Below are 24170 nucleotides of genomic sequence, written 5' to 3' on the forward strand. Positions count from 1 at the left end.
GGGAGGCAGCTCCAGAGCACCCACCCAGGTCCCTGGGGCTCTGGCTCAGCCCAGGGATGCAATGCTGCGGTTTCAAGGATTAATCCCAATGTTAGGAACCGGGCAGGGAGGAGCAAACCCTGCGGAGGGTTCCCCATCCCAGCTGTGGGATGCCCTGCCCTGCCCTGACAGGTCTCCCGGGTTTCGCCAGCCCTGCCAGCCCCTGGTCCCAGGGGAGCAGCGTCACCCCCACCGCGCCGCCCTGACTCACTCCGGGCCCCTTTGATCCCCCGGCTCCCAGAGTGGCCAAACGAGTTCTGGCATTCCAGCCCTGGCTCTGTCTGGAAGCGCCATCTTCCCAGGCAGCTGCAAATCACCAGCCCTCAGCCCTGGCGTCATTACTGGGAACTTGTTCGGCTGCCACCGGGGGTTATTAAGAGCTTCCCAACCCCCATCCCAACACAGGCCATGTGCACATCTGCCCACAGCTGCCCAGCTAGAAGGGACCCTGATGACCACCCAGTTCCAACCCTGCCATGGGCAGGGACACCTTTCACTAGCCCAGGGTGCTCCAACCCCTGTCCAGCCTGGCCTTGGGCACTTCCAGGGACCCAGGGGCAGCCACATCTTCTCTGGGCAACCTGTGCCAGGGCCTCTCCACCCTCAGAGGGAAGAATTTCTTCCCAAAATTCCACCTAATCCTGCCCTATGGCAAGTGGGAAGCCATTCTCCCTTGTCCTATCTCTCATCCAAAGTCCCTCTCCAGCTGTCCTACAGGCCCTTTAAGCACTGGAAGGGGTTCCAAGGTTTCCCCGGATCCTTCCCTTCCCTTCTCCAGGCTGAACCAGGTGACCCCATGTTCCTCACTCCCACACCAATCCCACCACTGGCTCACTGCACTCAGCTGCTCCAGACCTTTGGCCCTGCTCCATGGGGGTGGATGGGGCTGGGTTAGGTCTGGGAGAAAAAGCTGAAGATGAGTCACAGGACCTCAAAAGTTCATTTGTTCTCTCCTCTCTTGTCCTCCTGCACATAACTGAGCCATCACCAAAGCCTGGAGAGCCAGCTCTGCAGGGAAGCTGGATCCAGTCTCCTCCTCCAGTCCTGTTCTGGATGTCACCCAGCAGGGCAGAAACTGCCCCTTTCTCCCCAGAACCTTTTCCCAGTGTTGCCCACACCCCTCTTTACTGTGAGGTCCTGTTCTGAACAACAGCCCAAATTTTCTCCATATTTACACCAAAAAGACCTTCCTAAAGATTTCACCACTGGAAGGAGTTGGGACACACTTGTGCTCCCTCTCAGCAGCCCTTCCACTGCCCCCAGTTTATCCAGCTGAAGGCTGAAGAGAAGAGCAGCAGCTGAGGGAGGGGCCAGCAGAGAGGCCAGCACAGCACAGGAGTGTCAGGTTTTAATCCCTCCTCCAGTACAAAGAGATCTGGCTTGTACTTGCTTTTATTTTTAGGCCAGATTTACATGTACAGCTGAACTTCAATCCAATGTACAACTTCCAGCCGGGAATGGGAGAGGAGAGGAACCAGAACCCAGCCAGAGACCTCGGGACTGGTGCTCCTTTCCATCTCCAAGGATGTCACCAGACTCTGCCAGGACACACAGCTCCCACTCCCAGAGGGAGCTTTCACAAGGCACTAAGCAAAGCTCATGTTTAAACCTAAAAATAACCCAGCCCTTGGGCCTGGGGAGGAGGAGGAGGGCAGAGCACCCAGCCTGTCCCGCTCCAGCGCCAGCAGTTTCCAATTGCCTGCGGACGGGGAGTGTTCCCAATCCTCCCCCCGAGACGAAATCCTCCGCCTTGCCACCCACACTCATGGAAGAAAACTGGCAAGAGCCGCAGGAGAGACCAAAGTCTCCCCCAGCCACATCCGGCCCCCCTGCTCTGCTGCCAGATGTGATCCCCCAGAGCCCTGTCCCAAGATCCCGCTAGCTCCAGCGTTCCCAGCAGCGCTCCTCGCCCCACTCAGTGTGTGCCACCAGGCTGGGGCCACGTCCCAGCCATGCCACCGCGCTGGGAGCCCGAGAGGGCTGATGCCACCAATGCAGCCAGAGTTCATTCCAAGGCTGGTGTCTGTCTGTCCTGCTGAGGCACAGCTAGTCCCCAGTTCCCAACACAGAGCAATCCTCAAACCCACAGAGCTGTGAGAGCAGAGACCAACCTCCACCTTGGAGCGATGGTTTTGGGGTGCCCCCTAGGAGAGGGGGTCCTTTATCCTGGCTTGGGAAAACCCCAAGTGAGCAGCACCAGTGCTGCTGTGGGTCCTCCCCATCCTGCCCTGCAGCCCCTGGCAGGACTCACCCACACAAATCCCTCACCAGACTCCAGATCTCCCCCGACCCTCAGCTCCTCCATCCCTTTCCTGCTTCCCTCTCCCAGAAAAGCCCTTCACAGAGCTTAACTTCCAACTATCCCACTTCACTCCAACTCCCTCAATCCATTTAAGTCTTTCTTTGCATGTAAGGTGTTTTTTTTCTTTGCCTTTCTCTTTTTTTAACTTATTAAGGAGAAAGTTCAAACCGTTGGCAGTGTCTGCGACGCACTAATTTGGAACTTAGTGCGGTGTCGACATTGCATTAAGTATTTCTGTCAACCATGAGGACACACCATGTCTGTGTAAGAAATTACACCAGCAATTATAGCTAAAGAGGCATGTAAAATTTAAAAAAAAAAAATTAATGTATTCAGAAATGATAACTGACATTCTTATTAGGATTAATCTAATTTTAGTAGACTCATTTATATCCTGCCTCTGGATAAAAAATGAGTTTCAATTTTAAAACCTGGATAAAAAGTGGCATTTTTTTAAAAAGTACTTTTAGAAGTCACCCTGCATGATTAAGCGGGATGATAATGCGAGGAAGCTTAACAAAACGCTGTGCCATTAAAGGAGGTATTTGTTAAACAAAACAGAAGCAGAGATATTTATCAAGCCCAGCAGATTATTCCAGGGTAACTCTGGACCTGGCACTGCTGGATGTTGCTTGCGGTCTCAAGTTAATGGAGAGAAAATTGGGAATGGCAGATAACGGGGAAGGGGCAGGAGTTCTGACGGGTGCATCCTGCACCAAGAAGGCAGGGAATGGCAGCACTGAGGAGAGCCATCCATAGCCTGGATGAGTCCATGCCCCACTGGACACAGACAGGCATAAGGCAAAGCACAGGAGTCACTCACAGACTGGGAAGAAAAACCCCAAAAGATGTAGTGAGTTCACATATCCAAAACCAAAGAACACGAGATGGAACACCAAGGTCCTTCCCGAGGTTTGCCAAATACCAAGTGGGGTTTGGCCCGTGTCAGCATGGCCCAGCCCCCCTCCATGGCACTGCCCTAGATGGGCTGCTGGTACAAAATGTGCCCCTGGCCTCAAGCTCTGGTGCTGGCATGTTTTAACTCCATGGCAATGGGTGCTTTGATTGACACAGGTTCTGGCAGGGCACAGGAGTGTCTCTTCTCCCTGTGCCAGCCCACCACACACTTCCATCTCCAGCAACACCTCAACGACCCACAAATCTCCTGATCCATTGAACCAGCCACCGCAGATGAGGAACCAGCCAAGAGGCCTCCTCCAGGCTTGCCTGTTGCTCCACGTCCCCACATCCCCCATGTGTCCATGACCACCACATCCCGTGGGACACTGATAGATCCCAGCCATCCCGTGGGACGGGACACAGAGGCAGGAGGGCACAGGTAGCCTGCACGGCCAGGATGGGAGCCATGGCACCCACAGGGCTGGGCTCCCTCCTCTCACCCACATTCCCCCATTACAAGAGAATTAAGCACGGAAGCAAAGCACTGAAAGATTTAAGAATATGTGGAAAGACTCAAAAGCCGAAGAGGAAAAAAAAATCCCAGGCTGATTATTTTATTTTCTTCTGACAGTTTGAGCCACAATGGCCAATAAATCCCAATTACGGATTTTAAAAATGCTTCCTGCAGACACTTAGACCATCAAGGCAATTCTGGGCTCCCATAACTCCTGGTTTATGATGGTCATACATGTCAGTTTTCCACAGAGCCCAGCATTTCAATAAAATGACCATAAACCTAGATTAGAGATTAAAGGACTGACTCAGAAGTTGTCAGAGGAAGAAACAAGTTCCCCTGCAATTGCTTTGCCATTTTTACTGACCAACAGTTTGGCTTTTTGATGGGTTTATGCCAGCAGTAAATTTTGGGCTGCTGACAGCTCGGTGTGTGAGACAAGTGAAGGCAGCAGCAGGGAGGTGCGGGGAGGACACGAGCCCAGCCCCAGGCTCAGGCGACAAGGCCGAGATGAGAAGTGACAGAGCTCCTCCTGGGCTCCCCAGTGCCAGCATGGAACACGGATGCCAGCTCCAACCAACCTTCCTGGCCCCCCTTCCCAGCCCCCCAACCTGTCAGACTTCTCTCCAGGGAGCGGCTCTGTCCTCGTTTCTCCTCCTCCCACCTTGGCGGGGTCAGGAGCTGCCAGCACAGGGGAAGGTGACCCCCCAAGGGCTCCCCACTGCCAGCACAGGGGAAGGTGACACCCTGAGGGCTCCCCATAGCCAGGCAGGGCCAGAGGCCCCGGGGATGATGCACTGGGGAGCATCCCCGGGCCCCCCACCAGCAGCTGCCTCTCTCCTCAGCCTGTCTCAGCAGCAGCAACAGCTCAAGGGAGATGCCTATGAAAGGATAAACGGCAGGCGTTTGTTGTGCTCCCGTTTCCTGGATGAATGCGCTGCTTCCTTTTACTAAGTGCTCTCTTAGGAGAAGGAAAAGGGAAAAATAAAACAGCAGCAGAAAGGAAGGAGGATGACTCACGGTGAGGCCACATCTCCACCGACACGCGAGAGCTGCGAGACGGTGCCAAGGACAAAGGCTGGGATCAAAAGCACGGGAGAGGATCAAACACGCGCCCTCCCCGGGGAGGGGGAACGTTTCAGGGAGCTGCCCGGGGGGAGGAAGGTGGGATGGAGCAGGGCCCTCCCGGCCACCCATGGGCTGCAAGCAACCATCTCCCTTTCCTGAGCTTCAGCCACTGCTCTCACCATCTGAACAGGAGCTCCGCTTGTCTGAGTTCAGTTAAGACACGCACACAGGGCTCCGCACCAGGACACGGGCAGTGATGGGGACAGAGAGCACCAGGAGGGACCGTGGCTGCACTCAACAGGAGGTGAAAAAATGCCCTTTTCCTGAGGAAATGAAAGAGCTGAGCCCGGAGCTCAGCGCGCCGAAGGGGGCCCGTGCCCTTTCTGCCGGGGTCTCTCAAAGTCTATCAAAAAGTCCCATTTACATCAAAATACCCTTCCAGACATGCTTCGATTTTACTTTTCCCCTTTCATCTCCGTCCCCCTCCCGCCCCACCTCGCAGCCCCATTGTCCTCACAGCACCAGGAGCGGGCCGAGCGCGCTGCCAGCGGGAAGGGAACAGGAGAGAAAGAAAAGAGCTGGAAACTAAGAGAGAAGCCGGAATCGCTGCTGGTCCCGCTCCAGCGGGAGCTGTGACCCCATCTCCTCCCGCCTGCTGCTTGGCGGCCGCCCCGGGGGACGGCGCTGGCCGTGTCCCCTCCGCGGGGACGGGGACTCGCTGCCCCGGCCTCCGCTGTCACCCGGGGCTCTGCTCAGGCTCCGGTGGCCACAGACGGTTTCAGTGAGCTTCAACAAAAGCCCGGAGCAAGGGCTGCAGGAGCCACCATCCCGCTCTGCTGTTCACAGCCGAGCAGCACTGCACACCCTGCTCCCAGCACCTCCCAGCACCGAGGACACTGGTGCCACTGGGAAACCGCGGCACAGCGCTCTGGGCTTGGTCATGACTGCACATCCCAGCTGGCAACCAAGTGGATCGAGCATAAATGCTTCACTCTGCAGATGAGTCTTTGAAATGCCAGGGGAGCTGGAACACTTCCACAGGTGCCAGTGCCAGAGTCTGCTCTGCCCCAGCCCTGTCCCACCTGCCCTCCTCCAGCAATTTGGATTTACTGAGTGGTTTCCTTCCCCAGCCCTGGCCCCAGCAGTGCCACATCCTTCCCTCACTTCTCCAAGACCCTTAAAAGCAGAAGTGCTTTCCCCAGCCTGCCGGATGGACACGCATGCCCAAGACTGAAATCTGCTCCAGGTTCCAAGTGCAAATGAGGTTTAAGTGCAGTTTAACCCAGTAAAGCCCAGCACTAACAGTGCACAATCCCAATGCCATTCACCAGGCTCTGTCCACCTTGCCTGACACAGAGCTTTTCCAGTCCTCCCGTCCTATTGTCAGCGTCTATTTTTAACCCCCAGCATTATTTCTCCCTGCGTGACTTCAGACACTCTCTGGGGACGAGGTGGAATTGCTGAGCTGGTTCCAGGCAAAGTGACTCAACTCTCACCTTCAGAAGCCACACAGGAATCAGAGGAGAAGTAAATTTTCCTCCATTCACATTTTCCTTTCTCTTTCCCTCCAAGCTTTGTCTGGGGCTGAAAGCAGGGAAAGCTGCAGGGAGGTAAAGCCTGTGTCCATCAGTGAGAACATGCGGCAATGCCGTTTCCCTCCCTTTTCCTCCCTGGTACTTTTGTAATCAGCTGGATTTACCTTGGGAAAAATCCTGCATCAACTGCTGGTGTATACAAAGGTTAGAATGTTAACCTTAGCACAGGTGTCATGAGTGGAGCTCTGAGCTGCCAGGCACAGGGAATCTCATGGAGAGAGGGTCCATCCTGGCAGAAGGGAGGGAGCAGCATTCCCCTCGCGGGGCCCTGGGCCGAGCGCCGGTGCCGACGCTTCATTGCTCCCTTTGAGCTGGTCTTGCCGGCGCCGCAGAGCAGCAATTAAGAAGAAGGTCAGCAGCGAAGCCCTTCAAGAATCTGTCCCTTCAGGGGAATATCCAAACAACCCCACCATTTGCTACCTTCTAATTCCTAAAGCGCACAAGCCCAACGCCAATGCAACGCCAACCCAACGCCGAGCACTCGGAGATGCCTCACGGAATGAGGGATGCGTGTGCTGCGTCAGCCAGATGTTGACATTATTTGGCATTAAGAGCCAATAAATAATCATTAATGCTGCTGCAGCAAGCAGGCTCTCTGCAAGAAAGCCCAGATGTCAAAAACGCCGTGTTTATGGCACAAGGAGAGGCAGGATCCGGGAGAGCCGCCTGCTGTGCACAATGCAGCCGGCGCTGCCAATTCCAGGGCACATCCCAGTCCCCCAGCACTCGGCACTCCTCCTGAAGCCCCAGCTCAGGGGCTGGCAGAACTGGGAGAGCCCCTGCGAGCCAACCTGCTTCCACAGCCACACAGGATCACTCTGGCCACCAGAAGCTCGGGTGACATCAGGAGCTGTTGCATTCCGAGCTGTCTGACACTGCTCCAGCCAGCCCTGTTTTTGGGATGACTCCCTGGTTTCGCTCACTGGAGCTGGCAGGACGCTGGAACACACACAGCCCCGGAGACAAGGGGAGGCAGCATCTGGAAGCAATTATCCCAGCACTCTTGTATCTGTCACCCACTCCTTTTGTCAGGAACCATGCCCAGTATCAGCATTCTCTCTGTCATAAACCAGAAAAGGGATTTTATCCCTCATCCCAATGAGGCAGCGGAGACTTTCCCGATGGAGAGCAGGGAGGGCAAGGTTCCTCCTGTTAGGTCACAGGAGAAATGGGCACAGCAGGGACAGGCACCTGTAGGCACCTTCAGGAAGAAGCCCACTCAGAAAAGGAATACAACAATTTGTCTCCTTTGCCTGTGCCTGGTATTATGCTGCAGCACTTTCAACACTATATTTCTGAGTTTGATGCCCCAAAAACCTCCAACTGTTTTACAGGCATGGATGAACTTCTGGGAGCTCTGTGGGATGGTCCCCATGCCTCCAACGCACCCCGTGCAATTCCATCCCCAAACCATGTGCTCCATCCCAAACCAACACGCCTCCAGCCTCAAACCATGTGTTTCCATCCTCAACCCACGTGCCTCCATCCTCAAAGAGGAAAAACAAGGAGGAACAGGCCTTGTCTACGAGAGCAGGAGGCAGGAGGATCCCACAGCCCTTCCCCACCACCCTGAACACCCCCTCCCCAGGCTAGGTAGTCCCTGCATTCTCCCCGGCATCGTCCTCCTCCCACACCATGCTCAGGGACAACATGTAGCTTGCACCCCAAAAGGAAGACCAGCCAAGAAAGGCTGTTTGATGGGCACCAGGGCTTTTTCAGCTGGCTGACACATCCAGAAAATCCCCAGCACCCCAAACAGGGGCACCCCCACCCACCTTCCCAAGCCCACAAACTCCACACACAGCAGAGAGAGGTGGCTCACGAAGACTTTCGTGCCTCTCTTGGATGTTATGAAACCAGGCAGGGAGCATGAAACTGCCTGCCGTGGGTGGGAGCACCCAGGGCTATATGGAGAGCCCGGAGGATTCCTCCGTGGTCTGGGAAAGCACGTGGCTCCCCCGCCCCGCACACACCCTCGCAGGGTGGGTTTTTCTTCTGCAGAGACTGGGTGAGCACAAATACCCAGCACAGCCCCACATGAAGGGGGTAATTAGGGAACAGCACCCAGCGCTCACCAAGCCAGAGCAGAGATCAAAAGCAGAATTGAGCATTAAACCTCACCAAGATCGGGAGCTGCTCCTGGGAATGGACTCCTGTAGGACACCTCCCACCAATCCCTGCATCCCAGAACCACTCACTGCAGGTAGGGAATGCCAAGCCAAGGCAACACAAGCAGGCTTTCCTCCATCCCCTACATCCAGCAAGTCTTCCTGTAGCTCAGGGAAATGAAATAAAAAGAAGGAAAATAGGAGAAAGCTCTTCTACTGCCATTAAATGAGCAGCAAGCATGAAGCTGAACGGATGGAGCAGTGGGAGAGGGCTGGGGGTCCAGGAAGCACGAGGGACTCTCCTCTCCCATTCCCCTCCCTCCACTGCTTTGCCAGGATGTTGCTGCCTCAATTATTTCAGTAATTAGCGGAGCACAGGCAGTGCTAATGGGGAGCAGGGGAAGGGGGGCACAGGGAAAGGGGGTTGCAGGAAAAAGGGGGCACAAACCAGCTGGGACGCATAGCCAGATTTCAGCCTCACAAAATTTCCATGAAAGAAGAATAATACAAATCTTAAACCCAAACACAGCTGAAGGGGAAATTCCACTGCCTCCAGCCCTTCACACCTCCAAGCACCTTCCTGAAACCCCAATCCAGCCAGGCCTCCTTGGCCCAGTGAGAGAGAAGGGGGCTGTGCATCCCCAATGGCACTGGGATGGCCTTTCCCACCTCCTGGGGAAGCATCTCTTTCTCCTCCTCCTCCTCCTTACATGCTGAGAAGGAAGCTGGGAACAATGGGATGCACCAGTGCCAGCTCCGGCAGGGATGGACACTCAAGGACCACCCACCTGACTGCCCAGGGACAAGGGACAGGCTGGGAGGGACAGCCTGGAGCAGGGGGCACAGGCAGCTGCCAAGACCCCCTCCCCTTGCTTGGTGTGAAGGGCAGCTCTCTGTCCTGGTGACATGGGGGGACATGAGAGGCACACAGGGAATTCAGCAGCTGCAGGCTGTGGTCACTGAGGGAGGGGCCATGCAGAGCTTCCCCATCTTCCCCCACCCCAGCTCTGCCCACAGGAGAGGGGCTGCTGGCTGAGCCACGGGCCAGACCTTCCCTTACAAAAATAACATTTCATCCTTTTTTTTTTTTTTTTTAATTTCTTCTTTTGAAATAATTGACTAATTGGCTGAGCCCCAGGTCCGTGCTGGGAGTGGATCCCAGGTCTGCTCTTGCATAAAGCCTTTATTAAAGACATCACAGGAGGACAGGAGAGGAGAAGAGAGGACGGGGGCCAGGCAGAGCCCGGCAGGCCGGGGCGGTGCCCAGAGCACGCTGGAAATTTCCCATCGCACCCAGAGGGAGGAAGCCCAAAAATTAATCCTGATCATCCCCCGCAGCACAGCTCTGCCCTGAGCAGGGCCTGACTCAGCCGGGATGGGCATCACCCGGGGCGGGCATCACCCAGGATAGGCAGCAGCCAGGGAGGGCACCCCAGCCCCAGCACCCTCAGAGCGGGGCTGCAAGTACGTGAAAGGGAGGGGGTCCCCCTCCTCTCCTCCCTTTAATCCCCAGCCCCAAAGCAGAGCCCTTTCAGGGGAAAGTGTAATGCAATACCTGGAAAATTTCTCCCACCCGTTCTCCGCTGTCGGCTGCCAAATTTAAAACATATTTGCTGCCTGGCCTTGAAGAAACGTAACCTGCTGCCCAATTCCAACACGTTCATTCTTTGGGGGGCAAGGAAAAAATTCACAGAGCCGCTGGTGGCTCCTCTGCTTACACCCCACAGCCCTCGGGGCTGGGAGCTGCCAAAAAGCTGCCTGGGAGCCTCTGCCAGCACACACCGGAACGCCAGGAAAGAACAGGAGGGAGGGAGCCCTTGCACAGCAAGAGGTTTTTGAGTCCCTGTCCACAAGCCCTGAGAACCAGCTGAGGGTGCCACCAGACAAAAGCCCTTGGAATATGCAACATTCAGGGTAGTACAAAACTCTGGAGCATGGGGAATAGGCAGGGACTTGCAAGGAGAGGATCCCCACTCTGACGTGGAACCACCCCATCTCCCCTCACAAGAGGAAAACTGAGGGAACAGGTGGATGCACACGCAGCCCCATCCCTCATCCCACCACCCCAGCTCCTCACCAAGAGGAATTTTCTGAAACCAGGGTTTCAAGGGGAGGCTGGAGCAGTGGGAAGGGGCTGGGGGAGGGCACAATGTGTTTAGCAGACTGAGCGATCCGACAGGGCCCATTAAAGGAAACAATTTGTAATACAATAATTATTATGTCGTTTCTCTGGCCTCTTTCCTAAGCCTCCCTTTAAACAGTTTGAGGCTTGAGGGGCCTCTAGAAAGCAGAAATCTGTGGGGCTGAGGGTGCTCCAAAGTCTACATGTGCCAGAATGAGGAAGATGGGATGGACATATGGAACAGACACTTGCTTGAAGCTCTCCATGCAAAGGGAGCTCATCCTGGTTTGCTCACAATCCTTGAGGAACACAGGGAACAAAGAGGAACTGCTGCTCCCCAAGTGCAGGGGATCATCAGCAGATAAGGGCTCTCTCTGGGAACACCACTGGATGTGGATCCATACTTGCTCCAACCTGGAGCGAGGCCGGGCCCCGCGGCCACTCCAGCTCGGCTTTTCTGCTCTGAAGTTCTCGGCCACACATCTGAAGAAAGCGGCAGTAGCGAACAACAGAGCGAGAGCAAGCAACACAAATCCCCGGGATAATGAGCCCGGAGGAGGGAGACGGTGGGCTCTGTCTGAGGAGGGAGCAGTGCTTTTATTGGAGAGGCCTAAAAGGGCTATAAATCCTCAGATTCAAAGGCGAACTCAAGCTCTTTCAAGTCGGAGGAAGGCCTGGGATGTGTCAGCTGGGAGGACTAACCACGCCGCGTCCCCTGCTGAAGTGGCCTCTTCAGCAAAGCCGCGGAGCAGCCCGGGATATTACACCCAGATCCTTTCCATATGCTCCCGGCCGGCCGCAGGCAGGGCACGACGGCATCCCTGCCGGCACCGGGAGCCGCCCGGCCCCCCGCACAGGAACAGCGCCCACCCTGCCTTAACGGGGGCACCTCTGTGCCCATTCCCCTTCCAAACCCCGCTGGAATTTGCCCCCTGAAATCCCAGTGGGAGCAGGGGGCTGCATCCCTCCCTCTCGCGTTTGGCTGCGATACTACAGCAAGCCCAGACAAAGAGAGTGGAGCCCAGCACCAGCACATCCCTGCATCCCTCCACATCCCCAGGCTGCCAGCCCTGCCTGCCAACCCGCACACCAGGCCGTGCTCCCACGTTTCAGAAATCCATTAAAAGGGAAAAATCGGTGGCAAAGAGGAGACGGCGCCGAGCCTCAGCCCTGCGCGAGCAACCGCAGACGCTGCCCAGCTTAATGAGAAGGAAAACATGGACACATTCTGGGATCAATGGGAATGGTGTAAGAGGGTTTATAGCTCATCAGCCATGAAAAGGCACTTTGCTTTTCCCAAAGTATCTATTCAGAAGAGGTGGAATGGCAAAAGCCAGGCAGTGCAGCTGGTACACAGGGCTGGGCTCATCCTGGTAGGATGCCAGGGGCAAGGAAAGGGATTGCTGAGAAGTGGGATTGTTCTTGTCCCATCACCAGCAGTGACGCAAAGCCTGGGTGCCACCAAAACCAGCCAGGACCCCCAAATAGGGAGGGCACCCACTCCAGGGCTTTGAACTTCCCAAACTCCGACCTGAAGGTGCTGGGACAGAAGGAGCTGGGACAGCTTGTGCAGTGTCTCCCAAGTATCCCAGCCTGGTACATCCACGCTGGCACTAGCAAGGGCCAATCCCTGTTAAACCAGGTGACTTCAGTCTTCTCACCGCAGCCCAGCCCCAGCAGACATGACACATGTGGATCTCTGTGCAGGCACAGCACCACAGAGGGATGGAGCCTTTGAAAAACTCCAAGAGGAGCTCACGGCTGGACACCAACCAAACCCCCGGCTCTGCCCTCACAAAGGCCCCCTGGAAAAGCCGGGTCCCCTGGCCTCAGAAAGGGCAAGCAGCCCACCTGGGAAGGGCCGGCTGCGGGTAGGAAAAGGTTATTCCCGAGCAGGCGAGCCAGGGTTATAAATAGCTGGCATTTTTGAAGTGCAGCTGCTCAGCTCAGCTCAGCTCGGCCGGGGCAGCGCTGCCACGCCGGCACCTGAGCCGGCTCGGATCCCACCCGGGGGCTCCGGCAGGGAGAGCTCACAGAGAAGCCACTGCTCACTGCAACACCACGAGGAACCCCCCAAACCTGTCCCCTCGTCCTCCAGGGAGGAGGGACTGGAGGCCCCCGAGCCGCGCTCCGGGGACCGCCCGCAGCCTCCGCTCCAGCTCCAGCAGAACCTGCTCCACGGAAGGGCAGGGGCCAGGAAAACCCCACTGTGCACAAACCCAGCCTCACCGAGCAGGACGTTTAGCCCTGGCTTGTCCAACTCCTCTGGGACCAAGCCTGGACAGGCTGGGGAAGCCAGGAGTGCCAGGACTCAAAGGCTCAGCCGTGAGCAGAGCACTGGGGCTCCAACCAGGGATGGGATTCTGAGACTCCACGAGCACAGCACCACTGCTCCAACCAGAGACAGGATCCCAAGGTTCCAGCACAGCCCTGAGCAGATCAGCAGAGTTCAACAACAGATGGGATCCCGAAGCTCTGAGCTGGTGATCAAGCAGGAGACAACCCACAAGGGGCAAGAAAACCCCTCCCAAAGAATGCCAGGACTGCACCAACCCTCTCCACAAGCAGGAGGACCAGCACCACCATCCCTCCTGCTCTCCAGAGCAGGATTCTCTGCCACACCACCCGACCCAGAGCAAGGGATGGGAAGGGGAAAAGAATTGAGAAACAGCAGCAAGGAGCTGGGCTCTCCCTCAGCCCTGCACAACAAAAGCCCCACAGCCCGGCCGCGCATTCCTGCCCAGATGTGACGCCGCGATAGCGCTGAGCGAGTCCTGCTCCTGCTCCCTGATCCCAGCAATCATTAATTAGAGACAGAACGGAATCAGCTTTGTTTCTCCCCACCCTATTCCAGCTGCCAGACTCCAAGTAGCATGTGCTACTGATCGCTCCAAGATGTTTTCCCACTGGAGTCCAGCGCTCCTTGGGCAGACAGGCTCCCCAGCAGCACGGCCACTGCTGTGCCAAGGACAGGGTGCCCTGCCACAGGGGCAGCGAGCACAAAGCTATGGGAAAGCTGGGGGGAAGCTGGGACATACAAATCCTACAGGGAAACAAGGGATCATCCCCACTGCTAAGCCTCTGGTTTACAGGGGACAATCCAAAAAGCTCCTGAAGGACGTCATGCAAGCGACTACTCGTGCACTCCGGCTCTTTGTGATCCCCACGATCTCTAAAAACATGGACAGGGGTTGGGGGGACCCCTGAGCCCCCAGTGAAACTGTTTGGGGGAGGCCCTTAACACCTCATGAAGCTGCTCAGAAGGACCCCCAGCCCACCTGGCCACACCACTGAGGGCACAGGCACATCCTGCCCTGCCACATCCAGCCCGTCTGGGATGAGGATTCAAGGGAACAGCTTAGACCCCAAAGCGACACAGGAGCTCAGGTGCAGTGGAGGAAAGCAGCCTCTGCCAGCCCTTACCAGTCAAAACTGGCATGGAAGCCCTATCCAGCCCCACTGCCAGGCAGATCCAAGGAGCTGCAGCAGCTGTTTTGCTCCGGAGAAAGCTCCGGCTCCTTTTACAATCAATCAGCCACCCCATCACGGCTCTTTTTTTCTTTTAAAGGAAGCAGTTAAATCCATTTTATGGAATCCAGCGGTATTTACCCTGCTACTGCAAGAGCCGCAGCCCTGCCTTCCCTTTTTTTTTAATTTAAGTTAATGAAGTCATTCCCAACCGACCCGCAAGGAGCCCTGGGTGCTCCTTTCCCCCTGGCACATGCAGAGGGAGAACGCCTCCGGGGAAACGTGGGCTGGGCACGGAGGGTTCTGCCTTGTGGGGAGCAGGAGCTGGGAGGGCTCCCAAAGGCCTGGCACCCAGCAAAGAGTCCCCCCCATTCCAAAGGGAAGCTTCAATTGGAAAGCAGGCTGTTCAGCCTTGCTCTGCCCAAGCCAGCCTTCGGAGATAAAGCAAAGCCCTGTAACGGCCAGGGTGCACATACGGTGATATGGGATTCTGGATGGGAACACAGAATCATAAATCCTGGAATGGTTTAGGTTGGGAGGAGACCTTAAAGCCCATTCAGCCCCACTCCATGCCATGGGCAGGGACACCTTCCACTAGCCCACGTTGCTCCAAGCCCCGTCCAACCTGGCCTCAGACAATTCCAGGGATGGGGCAGCCACATCTTCTCTGGGCAGCCTGTGCCAGAACCTCCCCACCCTCAGAGCCAAGCATTTCTTCCCAATATCCAACCTAAACTTCCCATCTTTTTAGTTTAAACCCATTCTCCACCTCTCAGCCTCAGGAAGGGGGAGTGTCTACAAGTCAGAAATTACTTTTAATTAAAAATAAGCAGCGAGTTTTCCCTGTTGCCTAAATCCTGACATTGCGAAGCGCCTCCCGCGCCCACGGCTCCCGTAATTCCATCCCATCTGCTCCGACAAGTGCGAGCCCCCTGCTCCAGAGCTCCAGGCCAGCCTTTCCCCTCGGAAACAGCCTTCCCACAAGCACTTTGTCCCTCGTAAAAAGGCATTAAAAGAGGCAAAGATCTGCCAGGCTTCAACCCCAGCGCTGACAGAATTCCATGGGACACCATCATGTCATTAAAAGCAGAATAAAAATACCACGAAGGATTAGACTTTTGTCTGGGTTTTTTTTTCCTCTTTCCCTCACCTTTTTTTTTTTTTTCTTAAATAAATGCATTTATTTGGTTTTTAACAAGTTTGGAACTGAGCAAAACTTTCTGGAAGGGAAAGAGGGAAAAGCAGAGGCGAAAGGAGGCGTTCTCCGGAGCGGCGTGGATGATGTGTCCCATTTCCCCCACCTCCTTATTAAAATACTTTCTGGGGAGGCGAATTCCAGCCTGAAATGAATTTTCCAAACCATATTTTATTAGGAATGTTTCCCTTTAACGGCCGGTACAGGAGCCCACCAGGGTCAATATTTCTCCCAAATTACAGCCGAGGGAGTTGAGAAAGGATTTAGCCAGAATTCCTCTGGCAATTCCCGGCTGTCCAAGGAGAGCACGCTCCCACCGCCCCCCAGCTGCACAGCAAAGGGGACGAGTAAATCCCAGAAGCACTTTCCCCAAAGCCCCCCTTGGACACGATGGAATAAATTAAAGCCATACTGCCTCTCCAAGCCCCCTTCCAAAGAACTCTACAGGCATCCCAGGGAAAGCTCACTCAGAGGGTGAGCTCATCCCAAGCACAGGTTTGAGACAATTATCACTTTTTCCAACAAAACCATTCCTGGGCCTAATTTTTCTCTTTCAAGCCCCAGCATCCTCACAGTGGGAAGTGAGTGATGATTTCACCGCTGGCTTTGGGACGCACACCCAGGAGCCGACCTGGCCTTCCCAAGCCAGCACACAGCTTAAGCCTGACTTAACTCGATTAGGAAATCGTTCCATCTATCGGATGTGTTATCAGCATCCCTCTGATAACACCAGGAGCCCCAGACTCGCTGGTGGAGAGGGAGCCCACAGCTCCCAGCTGCCCAGAAAGGGCAGGAAAATATTTTCCTTATTTACAGCAATCGTGCTGAGGCTGGCCGGGCCCAGAGCCCCACGCTTGCTCCTCGGATTCATTGGAAAATTCCACTTAGCTGTGTTATTTTTAAAGGCTTTAGCTCTCTTTACTCTAAAAACAAGAGTTAAAGCTCAGCAGAATGGGATGGGGGCTGGCACAGCCCCGGCGTTGCCCCAGGAAGGAGTTTGGAAGCCCAAGTACAGTGGCGAAGGGTTTTTATGGATCTACCTGGAAGATAATCCCAATCCAACCAAGAGCACGAGTTTTCCTCCAGCTGGAGCCGGACTTTGCCCAGCACCAACCCCAGACTGGTTTCCTCAGCTGGGTTTGCTGGGAGCGGCCGTGAGGAGGCTCTGCCCGATGCCACGCAGCCGGCAAAGCTCGGAGCCGGGAAAGAAAGCGACGGATCCCAAAGACGGATCCCGGACACGAGGATCCGGGGCTGCTCCACAGGGGCACAGACTGGAGGGATCTGAGTGGGATCACGGCCAGGCCCTGAAAGTCCCCACTGAGGCAAAACACTTCCATGGGTTTTGCCTGTGCATGTCCTGGCAGAGCCATTTCTGGGTGGAAACGCCGACGTTCGGGCGCTTCTCACTCTCTCCAGTCCCTGTGGGGATACAGGGATGGGGAAGCAGCCACCGGAGCAGCCCCACACGGGATGGCACATTCCCAGAAAGCTGGATCCAGAGCAGACAACCTCTGAGCTCCAAATCCACGGACAACCGAGAGCAGACAACTCCCAAACTCCGAATTCCCGGAGAATGGAGAGCGGGCAAGCACCGAGCTCCAAAGCAGGGCGGAACTGAGGGTGGCAAAGCACCAAGCTCCAAACTGGAGTAGAACCAAGGGCAGACAAAAACCAAGATCTGAATTTGGGGAGAACAGGGAGTGGGCAACAACGAGCTCCAAACTGGGAGAAAACTGGAAGCAGACAAACTTGGATCTCTGAACTGGGGGAAATCAAGGGTAGGCAACCACAATTCCTGAATTCAGGGGGAACTGAGAGTGGGCAACCACCGAGAGCCAAACTGGGGGAAAACCAAACCCGGACAAACCTCTGAGCCCAGAACTAGGCGTGAACCAAAGGCAGAAACCGCTGAGCCCCAAAAACTGGGAATAGAAAACCACCAAGCTCCCAGTTCGGGAACACCAAGGAACCCCTCAAGCTCTCCCTGGGCACCCCATCTCCAAGGCCACCACTCCAGGGCTCGGCGGGAAGTCCTGGAGTGTCACCCATGTGCCAGCCAATGGCCATGGCCTCCTCCCAGCTCCCCAGTGCTCAGGAACTTAAGGAAAACCAGGGAAAAGGAAGGGAAGAGGGGTGACATGGCATCCTCCAGCACCAAGCCGGAGCCGCCTCCACCTCCAGCTGCCTTTTCCCAAATAAAAACTCTATTTTCTGGAAGCAATTTGCCTGCCCCTCACCAAGCTCACGAATCCAGCGGGGCAATTCCTGAGGGAAAAGGCTCTCTCTGCTCTCAGCCAAGTGACACAACTCCCAAAGAAAGGAAAGGAAAAACACACGGAGGAGAACGAAGCCACGGAGCCGCCGTCCCGGCACGTCCAGAGCTGGGGACACGCAAAGTGTGCCTGAAAAGTTCCTTTTTCCCCACCGAAAAACCAAGGAAATAAACATTTGGTTGGAATACGTGTCCAGGCAGGAAGGTTGTCCAAATTGTTTCGGTTCTTTCCAACCCTCAAAAACTCTTTGGGTTATTTTTGGGTTATTTTTTTACCTTGAGAAGTGTGGTGGGGGAAAAAAAAAAAAGCAGCAGGCTAAAAGCAGGAATTTTTTTGAAGGGAGAAAGGAGTAAGATAAATAAACATTCTATGATCTACAAGATAAAGCTGAGCAAGGGCCACCGACCCATCCTGACCACCAGCCCCGACGTAGGGGTGACCAAACACCCCCCACTCCTCCTCATCCTCGCCCTTCATATTGTTCCTACACGGCAGCCGCGTCCATATCCAGAGATTTATATAAAAATATATAAATTTATAGAATTTAGGTGGCTCTACAGGCGGAGCAGCCCCACCGCCCGCTTTGTTCGGACCCAGCCCGAGGTGGGGGCGGAACGAATCCCCTCGCTTTCCTCCGCGGCTGATTTCGGATGAGAAAACGCAGAAAAAATAACAACAATAATTTTAAAAAGGTAATAAATCCAAACGCTGAAGGGAAGCAGCGATCCGGGGAAGAAAAAAGAAAAAAAAACGAGACGTGAAAAACGAAAAAAAAAATTAAAAATCAAGAAACAAAACGTGGTTTTCAAAAACAAAAACGGATTTGAAGAGAGGAAAAGCTGCGAGAAGTAAAAGCATAGTTAAAAACGGGGGGAAAAAAAGGGAAGGAGATTTTTTTTTTTTGGGTACGAAAAGCAGCGCGGCGCCGCGGGTCCGTCCTCAGCCGGGGGTCGCTCAGTCCGCCGCCCGCAGCCTCCAGGAGCGATTTTACCTTGAAAACCTCGCTGTTTCCATTAAATCCGCATTTAGAACGCGGTTTCGGTGCCTTTTCCCCCGCGGGGGGTGCGAGGCGCGTCCCTCCCGACCCCCCCCCTTCTCTCGCCGCACGTACTTGGGGTTCGCGGAGCTCCACGACACCGGCTCCAGGCTCTTGGCGAGCGGCGCGGCGAGGCGGCACAGGGCCAGCAGGACACCCAGCAGCCACCGCCCGCCGCGGGGCCGCGCCATCGTCCCTCGGCGGCGGGACGGGCCGGGCGTCAGGCGCCCATCACGCTCCGCCGCCGCCTCCTCCCGCTCCGCTCCCCACCCGCCGCCTCCGCCCGCCCCGCACCGACTGAGGCGCCGCCCGCCGCGGCAGCCGCTCTACCCCTCCGCGCAGGCAGCGCCGCGGACAGCCCGGACGGACGGCCAATGGCTGAGCGGAGCGGGGGGGGCCTTGCGGGAGGGCACGCCCATTGTGGGTTCTTAAGGGGAGCGCGGAGGATTTTTGCTTTTTTAACGCCCCCCCCCGCTTGCCCGCCGTTGCTACCGGGTTACCGGGGGGACGTGAAAAGGCGACAGCGTTGGGGACGAGCTGGCAGAGCGCCGGTATGGGCGCAGCACCGGCCCAGCCCATCCCCGCTGAGCCCGGCAGCCCCCCCGCTGCGCGCCACGCTTGGCCTCGCCCTCCTGTTCAGCCGCGATCCTGCAGCGCCCCCCAGCGGACGCCGCCGGCAGCGCCCGGAGCGGCGGCGGGACTGAAAAATTCCCAAAAATTCCGAGTTGGGACGGGGTAAAGGCGTTCCGCCGCTTTGGGGCTTCTTTTCCAGCGGATTGGAGAGTATTTACATTTTTAATTTTAAAAAATAATTACTTCTTCTAATTTTATTTTATTTTACTTTTTTCCAGGGTTTTTCAAAGGTTTTGTTCATTTTTCCCCATTTTTTTCAAAAATATTTTCAACTTCTTCGATGTTTTGGAGGGTCTCTGAAAGATTTAAAAATATTTTTACTTTTATTCAAACGGTTTTTAAAAGCTCTTTCAATATTTTGGGGCTTTTTCCTAAAGTTTTTTAAAAAATATTTTACTTTATTTTACATTTTTGAGCATTTTTCAGTTTTTAAAACTTTTTTGTCTTTTTTAAAAAATTTCTAAATTATTTTGGGGCTTTTTTAAGGGCGTTTTAAGCAATTTCAGACTTTTTTGACTATGTTTAAAGATTTTTTGAAACTCTTGGACTTTTTTAAACATTTAAAAATATTTTTCCTTTTACCAGCTTTTTTAAAGATTTGGAGGGTTTTTTTACCTTTTTACAGGGTTTTTAATTTTTTTCTCAATTTTTGATTCTTTAAACTTTTTTTATGTCTTTTTCAGTTTCCTGATTTTTTTTAAAGTATTTTGAAGTTTTTGCCATTTTTAATTTTCTTTTTAAATTTTGAAGGGTTTTTTTTATTTTTTTGAAGGTTTTTTCAGTTTTAAAGCTCTAAAACCTTCTTGATTTTTTTTTTTTTTTGCGTGTGTTTTTAAGGGGGGGTTTAAAGCTTGGGAGATTTGGGGTGTTTTTTTGGTTTTTTTAATATCTTAAATTTTTTTCCACGTTTTTTTGTTTTTTCAGTATTCTGAAGTTTTTTCCAATTTTTTTTTTTTATTTCCAGAATTGTTTGCACTTCTCTTTCTTAATTTTTTAGCTTTTTAAAAATGTCTTTTATTTTTGAGGGGGTTTGAAGTTAAAATAAAATTTTAAATAAAATTTTATTTAAAGTGGGTTTTTATTTCTGTGGCAATTTTTTAATGTGTTCTCTGGACTTTTTGGAGTTTTTGTAATTTTTGAATTTTTTTCATTTGGGCCATGAGGAAGAAGGAGCCAAAATCCAGAATTAATTTGCTTCCTGTTAAGAAAATCTTTGGAGTCACTTCACTTTCTATTACAAGAACAATAATAAACTCCTTTGGAGTTGGTTTCATTTCTATTAATAAAATAAAAACAAAATAAAATAAAACCCCCTCCTGAGTCTGTTCACTTTTTATTAAGGAAATTTTTAAAAAAACCCTCAAGTCAGTTCCTTTCTGTTACAAAAATAAACCAACAAATTTTGGCGTCGCTTTCATTTGTGTTGAGAAAATTGAAAAACAAACAAAAAAGTCACTCTGGAGTACAAAAATAAACCAAAACCCCCCCGAGTCCCTTCAGTTTTTATTAAAATAATTCAAATTAAAGCTCAAAAATTCAAAAAAATGACAGAGTCAGTTCCGCTTCCATTGAGAAAATAATAAAAGAAATTATACAATCAGGGTCAAATTGGCTCCATATTATTAAAATTTATTAAAATTGGAGGTTTTAAGTGTGATTTTTACATCTTTTCCATGAAAACCCCAAGCTGGGGGTGGCACGTGAGGTGTGGGGCTCTTTGGGCACAGGGATTTGGGCTCTTGGAGCCATCCTGATCCAAATGAGAGGGAAACACCTGAGGGATGAGGAGGAAAAGCATCCAAAAATGGGATTGATTTTTTTTTTTTATATATATTTGAGCGCCTGGTTGTGTTCTGGGAGAGGGGCCTTGGATCCCTGTCCGCTCCCTGCTCATTCCCTGCCCGTTCCTTCTCTCCCTGCCTGTTCCCTGCTCATTCCCCGTTCTCTGCCCGTTCCCTGTTCCCTGCCCGTTCCCGCTCCTCCTGCTCATTCCCTGCCCATTTCTGGCTCTCCCTGCCCATTCCCTGCCCATTCATTCTCTCCCTGCCTGTTCCCTGCCAGTTCCCGCTCTCCCCACCCATTCTCTGCCTGTTCCATGCCCGTTCCCTGTTCCTTGCTCATTCCCTGCACATTCCCACTCTCCCCGCCCATTCCCTGCCCATTCCCTGCCCGTTCCTGCCCATTGCATCTCTGCCTGCCCATTCCCTGCCAATTCCTTCTCTCCCTGCCCATTCCCTGCCCGTTCTCTGTTCCCTGCCCATTCCCTCTCTCCCTGCCCATTCCGTGCCCGTTCCCACTCTCCCTGCCCTTTCCTTGTCCATTCTCTCTCTCCCTGCCCATTCCTTCTCCTCCTGCCCATAACCTTCCCATTCCCTGCCAGTTCCTTCTCTCCCTGCCCATTCCCCACCCATTCCCTGCCCATTCCCTGTTCCCTGCCCGTTCCCTGCCCATTCCCACTCTCCCTGTCCATTCCCTCCCCGTTCCCTCCCTCCCTGCCCCATTCCCTGCCCGTTCCCATTCCCCGTTCCCGCTCTCCTGCCCCTCCATCCCCGGCTGCCATCAGCCCCGTTGCCATGGCGATGCCGCTCTCCGGCTCCGGCTCAGGTGGGGCTCGGGAGCGCGGGAATCCTTTGGAAAGGAGGAGGAGGAGGAGGAGGAGGATGCCCAATCCCGCCCCTCCCGGCCAGAAGGGCACAGGATCCCTCCAGGATCCCTTTGGGAACACTTTGGGATCAGACCCCGTGGGGGACGTGGATCCTCGGGATGGGGGAGGGAGCAGGTGAGGCGGGCACGGCTGAGCCAGGCAGGAGATTCCAAAGGTCACCTCCCCATGGAGAGCTCCACACCTGGCACAGCCACACCTGGCACACCAGGAAAAACCCGGATTGTGGCCTCTGCCCTGCCTGGAATGTGCCAGGGACACCAAACCAAACACTTCAAGGTGGGAGAGGCCCCGTGGAACAGGAGCAGGGCTCAGCCAGGGCAGTGGGACACCTTGGAGGGGTGGGAGAGTGGGAAAGCTCCTTCCCAGCCCCCCTGGTGCTGTCCCAGCAGGAAACACCTGCCCAGGGAAGCAGAGCACCTGATTTTCACACCCAGACATGAGAAGGAATTGGTGGCAACCAACCAGGGCAATTCCTTGGATGGTTCAGGGGTAAAAAACCCAATAAATTAAATGGGAAGCGGTTCCCTGCCTCAGGTGCACCCGCGACACCGGGACCTGGGCTGGGCTCCAGGTGGGAGAAGGAAGAAATCCATGTCCTGGGGGGCTCTGAGCAGTCCAGGGCACCACAATCCCCATCCATGCCCAAAATCCCAGCTATGGTGCATGATCCTTGTGATTCCACAAGGAGTTAATGGGATTTCCACGTCCCTTCCCTTTTCCTGGGGCTGCCATGGACATTCCCATGTGGATGTCATGAGTTCTGGGGCACTCAGCTCCCACATAGCTCCATCCTGGAGTGCTGCTCCAGGCTCCCATTCCATGAGGGATCTAAGAGCCACCCACAGACCTGGTGCTCCCCAGCGTCCTCACCTGCAAATGGTGAGGGAGAAGAAAGGACATTGTTGAATTCCCAAATTCTTCACCTTTTTGGGACCCAGCAGCTGCCTCATCCCCCTCCCACAATTCCTGCTGTGCCCTCCCCACATCTGGACTCTTGGCTTCCATCTCCTCTCTCTTCACCTAAAAACCTCATTAAAACATTTTTTGGTATAATCTGGGCAATTTTCCCCTACCTGCTGCATTCTAAAAGGACTGGACCGGTGACACCCGGCATCATTCCCAAAATTCCCGGCTCTCCCACCTCCCTCCCTGCTGGCAGAGTCTCTCCGAGCCCAATCAGCCCCTCATCAAGTGATGAGCTGCAGCCCAATGTATTCCACAGCCACTTCACATTTAAATTACCTGAGAAATTTCTGAGCCGAAAGAAAAAAAAAAATAAAAAGAGAAATGGGATAAAACAGAGGGGAAAAAAAAAAAATAAAAAGAAAAAGAGAAATTCGGCTGAACACCAGGAAAAAGTGCTTAGTGCAGAAATCCGGGGGATGGATGGTTCCCCCAGGAAAGCGCTGGAGTTATTTAAAACTCACCTAAATAAAACATCGGTGGGGAATAAACTTCTCTCATCCCACAGGCACCGTGGGACCAGGGAGATATTCCCCCTAAGTGTTTTTTAGGATGAAAGGGAGGAGATCCCACCGGGCTGGCACGTGGATCCCCAACACCCTGGCAGAGGCACAGCCCCTCTCCCGGGAAAGTGCTTTCACAAGGAGCCCTGCAGAGACGGGACCAAAATTCGTGATTAACCCAAATTTCTATAAAATGAAAAACAAAAACAAAACAAAACAAAAAAAAAACCCAAAAAACTAAAAAATCCCCCCCATAAATGAACAAAAACCCAAAAAGCAACGCAAAAGGACCCACATTTTTCTTTTTTTTTCTGGGATGCATGGAGACATCCAAAGAGCCTCGCACCCATGGAATACCAGCCAGCCAGGCAGGATGGGTGCCAGGGAAGCCGAGAAATCACAGCATCAAAACCAGCAATGAAGGTGATGTCAAGGATTCCCGTGATTTATCCCATCATTCCCGCGCTCAGGCTCCGGGAATCTTGCACCTTCTGCAGATGTGCTGCCTGATTAAAATGATGCAACATTTTTGCTGGCTGTGTCATAGGATTTCAATTAAAAAATAAAAAAAAAAAGCCCCATTTTCCACCTGGAAATCCGAGCGCTTCCCACCTGCCCCAAGGGGAGAGCTGGGAGTGTTTAATCTGTGGGGAAAGGATGGAGCAGGGAAATGCAGCAGCACGAGGCCATGGGGCTCCAGAGGAACATTTTATGGGGCTGAGAAGTCGCTGCATAATAGGCTGGGGAAGGAAGTATTAAAATCTTTAACCGGTTTTCAGAGCC

At 53.7% G+C, this 24170-nt stretch overlaps 1 protein-coding gene across 1 annotated transcript in view; it reads right to left on the minus strand.

The window, feature by feature from the left end:
• Positions 1-18928, minus strand: part of EFNB1 (ephrin B1) — a 47312-nt gene extending 28384 nt beyond the window's left edge. The window contains exon 1 of the mRNA XM_005488203.4: positions 18699-18928. Within this exon, the coding sequence (XP_005488260.3) occupies positions 18699-18814 (116 nt within the window). The 5' untranslated portion in view covers positions 18815-18928. The remainder of the gene's footprint in view (positions 1-18698) is intronic.
• Positions 18929-24170: the final 5242 nt, after the last annotated feature.

This window comes from Zonotrichia albicollis, chromosome 14 (assembly GCF_047830755.1).
Source record: "Zonotrichia albicollis isolate bZonAlb1 chromosome 14, bZonAlb1.hap1, whole genome shotgun sequence".
NCBI lineage: Eukaryota > Metazoa > Chordata > Aves > Passeriformes > Passerellidae > Zonotrichia > Zonotrichia albicollis.